Source organism: Pyrgilauda ruficollis, unplaced genomic scaffold, assembly GCF_017590135.1.
Source record: "Pyrgilauda ruficollis isolate IOZ18807 unplaced genomic scaffold, ASM1759013v1 scaffold130, whole genome shotgun sequence".
NCBI lineage: Eukaryota > Metazoa > Chordata > Aves > Passeriformes > Passeridae > Pyrgilauda > Pyrgilauda ruficollis.
In genome coordinates, this window is record NW_024511433.1 from 177132 (window position 1) to 189805 (window position 12674).

At 37.4% G+C, this 12674-nt stretch overlaps 1 protein-coding gene across 1 annotated transcript in view; it reads left to right on the plus strand.

Moving 5' to 3' along the window:
* Positions 1-11919, plus strand: part of LVRN (laeverin) — a 31678-nt gene extending 19759 nt beyond the window's left edge. Inside the window, exons 13-20 of the mRNA XM_041459100.1 lie at positions 1141-1196; positions 2525-2678; positions 3575-3669; positions 4378-4485; positions 8225-8395; positions 9898-10038; positions 10947-11022; positions 11708-11919. Coding sequence (XP_041315034.1) covers positions 1141-1196; positions 2525-2678; positions 3575-3669; positions 4378-4485; positions 8225-8395; positions 9898-10038; positions 10947-11022; positions 11708-11854 — 948 coding nt within the window. The 3' untranslated portion in view covers positions 11855-11919. The remainder of the gene's footprint in view (positions 1-1140; positions 1197-2524; positions 2679-3574; positions 3670-4377; positions 4486-8224; positions 8396-9897; positions 10039-10946; positions 11023-11707) is intronic.
* The last annotated feature ends 755 nt before the right edge of the window (positions 11920-12674 follow it).

A 12674-nucleotide genomic window follows, 5' to 3' on the forward strand; every position in this document is an offset into this window, starting at 1 on the left:
GTACCATGGGTTATTAAAGACAACAAAGGAGTTATTTTGGATTGATGGTGACAAGTGCATTAACTGCAGAACAAGCTGTGGATAGCACTAACAATACGACTGCAATCACAAGCCTAATTTCTTGAGTGAAAGCATTTCAGCATGGCCAAGAACACAAGTCTTACCACAAAGCATCCCTTCTGGGAAGGGTGAGGAGGACAGACACATCGTTCTATGCCTACAATTTTGTGTCAAATTCTCACAATCCCCAGTCACGTACAAAATCAGGGTGCATTCTGTGCCTTACTAACCACAGTTACGCAAAGTGCCTTGGGTGGTACTGTGGTCAAACTGTCTGTTCTTTGTGGTAGTGCTTCCTGGTGGGAAGTGTTCTCCGTAGCCGTTGTGCAAAACTGTCTGTTCCTCCTACTCACACTGTATTTAATATTTCTTGGTATCGAGAGGTGGGACAAGAACACATGGCTTCCACTCAGCCTCACATTCCTGCCTGGCAGGTGTCAGCCCAAGCCACCTGACTTCTGTCTGGTTCCAGCATTTCTGCCCTGCTTTATGCTTCCAGCTGTCAGAGGAAATGTTTGCTCAAGCAGTGACCAAACTGCAGGGGCGTGGGACAGGGAGGAGGCAAGGAGGACAGCAGTCCTGCCACAAGAGCATGAGATACGCACATGTAAGCAGAGATACACCCACGGCTGTGCCTTAGTCATTTATTTCATGGTAGTGATAGACACGCTGCTCTGCACTGAGAACAGATTCTGTATTTAAACCTCAAAAGGAAAAAATGTACCAAAATTGTGTAACTAGGATATTTTTAAGAAATGTGGCATTTCCATGTTTTAATTTCAATTACAGCATGCACATAAGAGGGGTCTTTAAATTCTCTGGTTAATGGTCTGTAGTTATATATGTCCATATACAACGCAATATATAATTACATTATTAGTAGTAGTTCTGTGTACAGAACATATCTCTTAAAGCACATAAATAATTTCAGTTTAAAATTCAAGATCCATTTCTCAATGTTTTGTAGGCTGATTTGATTTAGAAAACCTCTTAGGGATCCCTCTGAAACATCATAAACCTTTTTGTAAAATCTTTATCACATGTTGAAATCGACTAACACAACACTAATGCTTTCTGCAGGCTATTCCCACTGTCAGCAGGTTCCAGCTGATAGATGATGTTTTTGCATTGACAGAGTAAGTATGTTTCCAATATGTTACAGAAATTGATTAAAAAATATGATTGCACTCAAGATTTCTACTTCCGCTTCCTTCATTCCTACCCATGTGTGCCTCCCAAGAATAACTGCTTTGACAAAATGGTGGGGGAGTTATTTAATCCCTTCTTTTCTCAGTGCTGAGTGATTTACTTCAAAATTTCTTTTGTTCCAACTCCAAGGAAATTATTTTAAATAGTTGCATTACCATGAGTTCTTTAGGGATTAACCTGTATTTAACAGAAAAAAATATTCCAAATGAATATTCTGAACCTTCCTTCATTTATTCTGGGCTGTCTCAGCAGTGCTGTACTGCATCACTCAAAACCTCTTTAATTTCTCTTGCTGAGTCATGACTTGGTTGTTCAGGTCTGTGGTGCTAAAGAGGTCAGCAGTGTCGTAGGGAGCTGAGATTAAGTGCGATAAAGTGTGTCTGTGCCTCACGTGTGCCAGAGGTACCAAAAGCATCAGACACCTGATGAGGGTGTCCCTAAGATGAGGGACCTCAGGGGTGAGGTGGCCAAAGCACACTGTCCTGCTTCAGGGACTGTGGAAGTACCTCTGACAGGAGTAGTAAAAATTCCTATTTCTCCTCCCATAAGAAAGTCCTTTCCATAAGAGAGCTCAAAAGTAGTAGCTAACAAGGAGTGTAACTGTGAAGTACAGAACTGTGCTGCTATATAAGTACACCAAAAATAGGGTTTTTTTCTGGAGGGAAGAGGCTTGAATTGGAATTTTTTGTGAAAAAATGAATTCCATGTTTATTACACACTGAGGGACAGAAATGCCATGCTGAAATAGTTAATTCCACAAATAGTGTGCATGTTAATGAAATGGTTTGATTTTTACAATATTCCACAAAAGAACATGTAATGAAAATAAGTTATTTCACAATAAAAATAAAGTTGTATTATAACTAAAACAGTGCTTTTCTTCTTAATTTTGTTGCAATGGGACAGACACGTGCTGTAAATGTGTTTGTACTGTGTCCTGCAGACACAAAAAGATACAGTGTACATGCTGCCATGCTTACTGCCATGATTGGCCTATTGCTTTGCACAGCACTCCTTAATAGATGTTTTGAGAGTTCAGCTCCTAAAATCGCCATTCATTTATATTTCTTTTATTTTTTCCAGTGCCTTTGCTAGGTTACTTTTCACACAGTATCCTGATGTTTTATTGCCTGCTCCATAAATAAACATATACGTGTGGTAGGTGGTTAATATGAATAAGTATGCTAAAATGTGTGGGGGTTTTTGTTTTGTTTTGGTTTTGTTTGGTTGGTTTTTTTTTTTTTTTTTTACATAGCTTCGGATACGTTCCAATTGAAACAGCACTTGAACTAACAAAATACCTTGCCAAAGAGGATGAGCTCTTCATATGGAATGTAGTATTGCTAAACCTTATACCTGAGAATTTGGAAAGTACACTGAAGAACCATGAAGTATATCCACTTTTAAAGGTATGACCATTTTGTTAGTTACCAAAGATATTAGACCATGCAAATACATTAGTCTAAAATTAATGCTTTTTAAATTCTCAAGGATGTAGTGGTGGCTATGATGAGTCAGAGAGCTTGCGATTCCTTTTGCATGACTTTATACATTTTTGTTGTTTTTGGGTTTTTTTTTAATAGGAGGAGGTACTTAATTATACATATTAGTCAATGATAAGTCTCATTGGATCTTGAGCTGATTCTTATTGAAAAGCAGAAATACATTCACAATCTTTACATTAAGCTTCATCCTTTGTTTTCTGAAACGGCAAATTTGGAAAATAGAACTATCAGTCAGTAGTAAATGAAAAGACCAACACTGCTATGTATAAAAGGCATATAGTATATTTGTGCTCTGTGTTTTCTACTGCTTTTCATCCACCTTCATGAAGTGAAAGAAGGAATAGTGTTTAGATACTAAATGAAATTATTCTCTCCCACATTTGACTTACCTGAAATACTACTGTCATATTTATTTCCTTGACTTCTGTTTGAAGATTCCACTTATGTTTGAAGTACAGTCGCACAGTATTAGTTCTCTTAAGCTCTAAAAAATAAAGGTATATTAAAATAATTAAGAAGAACAAAGTATTTCCTATTGACAAGGGTTTTTTTCCTGTTTCTCTGAGAATTCTTTGTCTTTCATAATAAGTTCAAAGGTTGTAGTGATGTGAAATGGTAATGTGCCAGTTTGATTTGAAGTACAGGTATATTGAATTTTAGACCCAGTTTATATTTAATTTAATATTCTCTGTTTTCAAGACATTAATAGTCATAATTTTTTTAGGATAAATCTGAGTAAATAAAGAAAACGAAAACTTGTATGTAAATGAAAGTAATTTTTTTTTCCCTTCTTTTAAAAGAAATACCTTTTAAAGAGAATGTTGCCAATATACCATTATTATGCAGGTTTCATTCGTCAAAATGTTGATGCTTTGGAAGATGACTATTTTGCTCAGTAAGTATCCTGCTATTCTTAAGAGTTTTTTCTGGTGTGATTGGATCTGGTGGATTGCAGTTTTCTCATGTAAATTTAAATACAAGATATAGGAATAATTCTCTAACTAATGTGAACGTAACTGTGTTGTTATTTTACTGTTCTGTAAAGTGTGACACCTTTATGATGACACCTCCAGTGAAACTGCAGTATCAGGATAGCAGCATAAAGGATGATAGTTTAAGGATCATTAATTTTAAGGATCATTTAATTATAGCAGTAGTTCTCATTTGTCAGAGAACAGGCTCAACAGCCTGCTGCTAGTTAAAGAAAAACTGACAGCAATGAACTTAAGATCTGATTTTTGGATCAATTACTAACACTTCAAAATACTTCATTTTGCAAGGCCACTGCAGCCACAGGCTTAAACATCAGAGTAATTTGGACTAGACGCAACCAGTACCTTAAAACTTTCAAGAGGGTTATAAATCACACAAAAAGCTTAGACAAAATATAGTACATTGGTTGCCTCACTATATATCCACTGATATTAATTCTGGGGACCATTATTGTTTCTTTAATTATTTTATTAAAACTCAGTTGTTCCTAGTGGAGGTTCTCATGGGTTAATGGCATCATGTTCTGAAACTGTGGTGATCAGGCACAGTTCAAATATGCCAAATGTGGTATGCATATCTTTTATTCTTACTGTTTTAACTTCCCTTCAAGAGTGTATTTGGAAAAACTCTTGGCAGCAGCATGCTGGCTGGGCCTCCAGGACTGTTTGGACCTGTCATCTGAACTGTATGCTAAGTGGAGGGACAACCCTGAGTACAAGTAAGAATGGTGATCTGCTCTTGCAGGTGTGCATGTCTAAGAGAGGGGGAAAGTTAAAAGGCTGTTACAAGGGGGAGGCAGAATGAGAAATGCCTCAGTACACTGCTCTTATTTCTTGACAGAATGGCAGAATTTAAGACAACTATGTCTGCCCAACCTCCTCCTCTTCCCCAAATCCCAGCTTTATGATGATTTAATAATTGCCGCATTTATATAAACTTAACAGGCTGGAGGATGCAGATTTTGCCATGAAGACCAAAAGCTGGTTAGCCATGTAAGAGGTGAACCTCCTATGAGTGCTAATATCCCACTTATATGGGATATAATATAATATATGGCCAGTCCCTTTGCTGTAGTACAGCCTTGGGGTTATCATGTACACCAACTCAGCTTTTAAGCTTCTCTTAACCATACTGAGTGAAGAGATGTTTGTGTGATGCAGCCATCTGCCCATGGCGAGCCCATCAAAGTGCCTTGCATGTTCTGTGTTCACATAAAGAGGTGTTGGGAACAGCTGTCAGTCCTTTTGCTGGTACTGGAGCCTAGTGGTCAGGGGCCTGGTCTGTGAGAATGGACTCTGGACTCTACCAGGAAGAGACTTTCTGTATTCAACCATTGCATCATTTAAAAAAAATTTACAATGTATTGACATTCTTATTCTCTTTTCCTTCCTCTTTCTTTTGATGTCTTTCTATGCAATAGTCAAATAGTGTTGGCTCTGGTGAGTGAATATTTAAAGTTTATTTTTATTTGTTGTAGTTGTGACAAATATTTTGGTTTTATTTTATATATGTTGATACATGTAGTTGGCTAAGTAAACTGAACTTGTACTATTATATTTGAGTTTTCTAAAATAGTTTCATAGTGATCATCCTCATAAAAACCAAACTGAGTTTTGCAGTTAGACTGAAAAGTTTAAATAGCCTACATAAATTTTGTTCCATTCTAGAGACTGTTATTGCAATTCCACACTAAAAGCAACAGTGTTGTGCTGAATTGTCAGTCTGTTTTCAAAATACTGATCTTTCCCTACTAATAACATTTGAGGTGATGGAATACTAACTACATACCTTGTTTGACTTGAATAGCTGAAAAGTCTATGAAATATATTAGCTGATTTGGTCTTGAATTTGATTAAGACTATTAATTTTGCTGCCCTTTTTGGCACTGAGAAAAGTTCAAATGGATTTTACTGGGCTTCATGTGTGGAAAAAACGAAACTCTGAATTTGGTAAAGTGAAAAAATTATAATGTTTTAAGGAGAAAACCCCAGAGAAGATAGGACACTTAGGTTTCAAGTGACAGATCACTGTTCCTATGCAGTTAATGAAGAGACTTTACATGTGCTGGTTTGGAAACAGGCACAATACACTTTTGACCCATATTTCAGAGACAAATCCCTTTAGATGCTCTTATGTTCTTCATGCTGAGAGCAAATTCATAGCAGCTGTTTTGCCACAGGTGGAACCCAGAAGGATTCTCACATCTGTGGAACGAAGTAATGCATTTCTGTTTCAGATTGGGTGATCAACTTTCAGCTGAACATTTCCAAAGCGTTCCTGGCAGAACATAGCTGGACTTAATACAGTGCATTTTTATCTGTTTCGTGGAAATAACTAGAGCTGTAATCCCCAGCCACTTTCTCAGTTTTACTCTTTTTTCACTATAGGAGTGTAGTGAAGCTTGCAAATTAATGTATTCTCTTAGATGCTGTTACTGACTTGTCTTTTGGAAAAAGGAAACTAGCCTTGGGGGAGGGACAGTATTTCAGTCCATTTTACTTTTTTACTAAAGGTTCACATATACTGCTGCTACTCTCAAAAGTTAAGAAATCACCATGTTATTTCTGGATTGATTCCAAAAAAACAATGTAAAATAACCTGCCCTGCTTTCCAGCAGCTTTTTGCATCTTCCCCAAGATACAGAAATGAAGGATCCTGGCAGGCCAGTAATGTCAAATCACACAGCCACAGCCAGGAAAAACATCAAGATTAATAAGTCACACCCCTCACTTAATAAAACCTCAGGCTCCAAAGTCCCTTTTTGGACCATACTGGACACTCTGTGCGAGCTACAAAACATAAACCACTTCAGGGCCGCCATAGGTGTCACCAGCCAGCAAGCCATTGCCCCACAGTAGGTTGCCTGTCCAGCCTGCCTCAAATGTTGTACGCCAGAGCTGCAGCCAAATGATACATAGAACTTGTCTACTCACACACAACTTTACACTTATTAATGAACATTTTCTTGCAACTACTGGAGCAGCTTCAGTAGCAAAATAAATAGCTGTACTTTGGCCAAAATAGCTTTACCCTGTTGTCACCTTACTATGACCTCTTACTGCAACATTATGAAAAGATTATTAAACAAATTACTAGACCCTGTAACTCAGATCTGTTAGAGAAGGATTCCTCACAGGGCAATACTTCAGCCTGACATAACTACTCTACATGTCATTCTTGGTGGTACAAAATAGTAGTGTAATGTCCCAGCAAATATCTAGGTAAATGAATCCAATCTATTTTTAAAAATAAATATAGAACATGCCCATGCTCTCTGTTAGTCTGACAGTGAAACCCCACATCTGCAACAGAACTACCAAAATCCTTGCATCTTGCCTTTTCACTAACAAGTGATGTCTGTCATGTAAAACATCCAACTCTCTTGCTCTTTCCTACTAGTCCTTTGTTTCCAAAATTTTTAACTGTCTTTTCTCTACCTTGTACTCTAAAGATTGATGTCATATATCCTTCCTCCTGCCTCACTAACTCTGTTGGCATCATCCTCATTTTCTCTAGGATAATCTGCTGAAATTCAGGAATTTTTCTCAAATTGTGTTTAAATGTGAATTTGCTCTTTCCAGTTTTGGGCCTGACAAATGGCTTTTCTGACCAGAAACTTATCTGCTTTTCTAAGTGTATCCCCTGATCAAAGGGAATGTAATTTTTACACCTTGACTTACAATCTTGGCGTAATGCAATAATAAGGAGACTAACAGTATGAGATGGGGAAGTCAAATGTTTTGCTTATAGCAATGGGACCCATTCTTCTGTAGAGAATTAGTCCAAAATACCATTAGTTGAAACTGTTTTCAGATAGCCTGCATAGAATACTGCTCTAACTGAAAAGTGTTTACAATGTCTTAATGTCAGGGGCAAATAATTGCTGCAGGAAAAATTTCCTGTTCAGCCTTTGCATATGGGGCATTATACTGGTAATGTTTGCATTTAGTTTCTGCTGTGAAATTCATTGCCCTGTTGCGGCCTCTTCCCTGGGGTGGGAGTAACAGGAGGCTGCCTGTTGCATGGAAAAATGTCCCTTCTGTTTCCTTATGTGCTGCAAATGGCTTTTCCTACTGGATGCATTCACTGAACGATCTTAGAAAAGACTTGTCTGGGATGATGCATATATGCATTAGTACGCTCTTTAATGGTGTGATCCATTTCCTAGGCTGTGATGGGGAACAGTGGCATTGACACTATATGTGCACAAAAATACTCTGGTCCAATTGCTCTAAAAATATTGGGGTTTTTTTGTTTCCTTTAAAATGCATGCTTTTTAAATGCTTAAATCATAAATAAAACAAACATGTTTCCTATCCTTATTTACACTACTATTTTGTACTTGCATTCTTGTTTATCCTTTAACTGTAAATAAACCTTTTATTTCAGTTATGCATTAACAACAGTGTTTGTCTCTACAACAGTACAGTACCTTTAAATTGTATTTTGCCTTGCAGAATCCCCGTTCTAATTAGAAGAACAGTCTACTGCTATGGTGTTGCAGTGGGAAGTGATAAAGAATGGAATTTTGCATGGGAAATGTACAACCATACCGACTCCGTTGAGGAAGATGAAGACATCCTGCTCTATGCCATGAGTTGTGCCAAAGAGTCATGGTTACTTTACAGGTGAGTGACCTTGATCAAAGCATATCTTTGTGTATGTAGAAGTAAATAATAAGAGCAAAAATACTTTACTGTGCAAAGCTGGTAGAGGTTTGCTTGCCACAGAAGCATGTGTCTTGTCAACCACTGGTAAAGTTTTAAAGAGTTTTCTTAGGGAGCAAGTATGAAAAATGGGACAAGCACAAATAAACAATCCTTCTGCAAATACAACATTAGGGTCATCAGGTCCTAAGTTCTGACTCCATGTGGGCCAACCAAATAGTTAAGACATATATGGAAGAATCTTGTCCAAAAATTTCTAGAACATAGTTTGGAGCACTGTATTTATTTACCTTTACTGGCATTTGTACTTTGTCAGTAAAATGATGTTGAATTCTCTAATCAGTCATGTTTGTAGTACCAAAAGCATTTGTTAAGGGATAGAACTTTGGCAGTGATGGTCTAAAGAATTATCATCCAAACATTTACATAAACTCCATGGGTCTAAAGGTGTGGAAGTAACACTTTAGTCCTTCCAGCCACCTGCTCTAGTGTGGTGATCATTTGGGAAGACAGAAAAATATAACTGAGAATAAGACAAGAAGTGGTGCAAAGATATGCCCAGCCAGCTATACTAATTTCCCTCTTGACCTATGATCCTATGGCCTTTTTCTTGGAACAGGCTAGCACCATTCCCTGATAAATCAGGGAGTTGATGAGCTTCTTCCTCCATGTACTTCAGCTGCTGACAAACCAATCTGTTTTTTTTAAATGCCACTCAGGGAGTGTTTTGGGGTGAAGAATGTTAAGATATGCTTTCCCTGGCCCTCACAATTATGTCCATTATGTTAAACATAGGGCATGCAAAAGGGAGAAACCCAACTCTACCCATAAAGCAGCTGCCTGCAACACCCTACGAGAAAATAACTCTAAAAGGGTTCACTTGGAAGTAGGAGCATACAAGGTAAAACACTGAGGCAACACAGAGAATAATTACTTTTCAAGATGTTCAGGCATTCACTGCCACGGACATCATTAGAAGACATTTCTGAAATCCTGCTTTAGTCCTCATAAAAATTTTCTAATTGGGTCTCGCTGTAGGGGACCCTATAAACACGTCATTTTTTTGTAAAAGTGTCTCACTGGCATACTCTGTAGGCTCCATCTGAGTCACAGTGAAGTGAATTGCCTGAAGGTGAAGGGAAGTCTGCCTTTCCACAAGCTTGTCTGGTAGGAGCAGTTGTCTTTTTGGTGCCAAGATAAGAAACACATCTATGTCCATTTGATATTCTACACCCTCATTTACTAAGAAGTGAAGAGTCCAGTGCAAGAACAAATGTTAAGGACAAAACCCGAGCTGAATACACAGCTCAGTGACACCAACTTTGGTATAACCTTCCACCTGCTGATATTTGTTGAGGTAGGAATTTTTGTGAACTGGATTTTATTTCCAGATTGCAATATTGTATATTTCCATTTTAAAAGAAGCAAGTGACAGGTTCATTTCTTTCCTGCTTTTCTAACAGATACTTGCAATATGGACTCAGTGACCCATTATTTTCTTCCAATTGTACTTCAGTCATCATCTCACATGTAGTGACTAAGGATATTGGGCACCATATAGCCTGGGAATTTGTTACGGAAAATTGGCCACTTTTAAGTCAAGGGTAAGCAACAAGTTTTGGTTTCCTTTAATTTCTGTGGCTCTTTGGCTTCTTCCTCTGTACTTGAGCTGTAAAATTCAGGTGCAGATTTTCCTTCCAGGGATGGCTATTTGTAATGACTGACACAATTAAGTATGCAGAGCAGAGTTTTCAGAGGATTCAAGTCTGATCAGGGTTTAATGCCAAAGAATAGCTCATCAAACATAGAAGACTTTAAAAATTAGTCTGTTCATGACTGTTTCTGTACTTTTAAGTACTCTTGGGAATCCTGACTCTAGACTTGGGTTTATCCACTAGGATTATACAAGTGGGTGCAAATGCTGTAAATTGTGGGTGAAAAAAGCTGAAGTAAAATCCTCATATGTGAATTATTGCTAACACTAGAAAAGGCAAGTTGTAGCAGATTTATGTCCTATCAACTTGCTCCCTTACAGAGCCTTTCTGTGTTCTAAATTTATGAGAAATTTGCTGGAAAATTGCCCCTTTATTTCCAAATGAAAAGAACAATGCAAGTGGTTTTTTTCTATGCTACCCTCAAAATAGCAACAGGAACACCAGCTTGTTGGACACATTACTGGTTTTGAGTCTTTCTAGCTCAGTTTGGCTGTATGGCCTCAGAGAGATTATCTGTTTCATGCAAAGAATTCACATTACCAAAGTACAAATACCAGATCTTTGTAGGAAATTAAAATGAAGGGTAATTATTGTATTTCATGCAGCTCAAATGTCTAAATTGAATATTAATGGTAGTTCTTTAAAAGAGGGGAAATAGTCCATTGTCCAAACTTCAGCTTAGTTGGCATTCGCAGCACAGTAAATAATCAATAAATAGTGTGAGTATTTTCAGAAGAGATGAAATTTTATATATTGGCTAATGTGCTGTTTGAAGGACCTTTATCTCAATTTTACAGATATGGGCATGAATTATTGCATGGTGTACTAAAAGCCATGGGAAGATTTGTCAAAACAGATGTACAGATCCAAGAGGTAAATCAGAGAAGCATTTAGTCTCTACTTCATGGCCAGTTTGTAAATATAAGTTTTTGTTCATTAAAGGAATCATTGACCATAATGTTAATGTCTTCCAAACCTTCATGTTTTGAGCAGAGTCCCCACAAATTCTATCACACATAGAAAACTGTCACATTTTCCTCTATGAAATCTGTCTGTAGAGACAACCTCTGCCATGATATCTACTGAAAATGTACCAACATTTGGGCAGCTGGCCTGTTATGTTGTCATACTGACATCTGCTTAATTCCTCATATTGTTCAATCACTGCTTTCCCCAAACCTTTATTTACTATTCTCCACTTATCTTTTGTCTTTTGCCTATTAGACTGATGAGAAAGATTTCTTGTTCTGTGATTGTAGAACAGGCAGCACAAGACGATTCTTCTACCCAACTAGTCCTAGACAGTGTGGTACCACCAGTACCAGTGAAGTTGGCTGCATTTGAAAGGATTTTTAGAGGAACAGCAAAAGGGCACATTCTTGATGTGTAAGGAGCTTTCCCACGTTAGGGTAAATCAGTAACCTTGCCTCACCCCCTCTTTAGTCTCTGTCATCTGCCCCTTTTCTGTGCAGTTCTGTCCAAAGCATCTATCAGGAACACAGTTGCTTGCTGCAAGTGACGTTATGTGTGAACTAAGCTCATGTGTTTATTTCTTCAGTTGCAGGTTTTTTATAATGCTACCTTGGAAGAGGATGAGAGAGAGGCTATTACTATGCTACTGGAATCTGCAAAACTTGAAAATATTGAAAGGAGAAAACTACTATTCAAAATTGCCAGCTGGTTAGAGAAAAATGTAGATGATTGACTTGGAAAACAATTTCCAGTATATTATATGTGATTCACTATCATATTGGTATTCATTATAAGCTGTAATTAAAGGTAAAGCACATTTTTATGAGTCCTGTGGTTGTATTCCCACTGGAAAATCTGGGTAAAGTGATTCATAAAGAAATCAAGGATTTAGGAAAAGAAGTTATAAACATATTTGCATCTTATATCTGAAATAATTTCCTCCTGAATGAGGTCTTAGGGATGCATTGCTAATAATAATCTAACATATAGATACAGTCTTGAATCTTTTGGGGGTTTTCTTCTGAATATTCAAATGAAAGGTGTGCTGCATATTTGTGGCCAAAAAAACATAAGGAAGCTGAAAAAGTTTATATTCTGTTTTGTTTCATTTGTACAGTGATCTATAACCTGTCTCCACTTCTATGTTTCTAAATTGCAAAGAGGACAATAATTTAGAACAGTTCTGTAAAACATAAGCTTCAGAATTACTTCAGGCCTGTAGGGAGGAAAGGACTACAGAATCCTCAAATTGTAATTTTAATTAAGAAATTAATACTTTGTCATTTCAACTTTGTTTTTTTCTCAGCAGATCTGTACTTAATCTGTCTACATTTGTGTTTGATTAGGAACTGCTTTTGAAGAGATCCTACTGGTCATCTCTGTTTAGCATGCTTCAGCCCCCAGAATAGTCATGGAGTGTGTGAACTGGATTATCTTTGGATAAAATTTATCTAGGAGATGATGTGTGTGACATTTGAGGGTCATTTTGTCCATGGCACGAATGTGCAAAGTCTTGTCTAAACTAACTCTTCTGGAACATCACTGTTCTAATT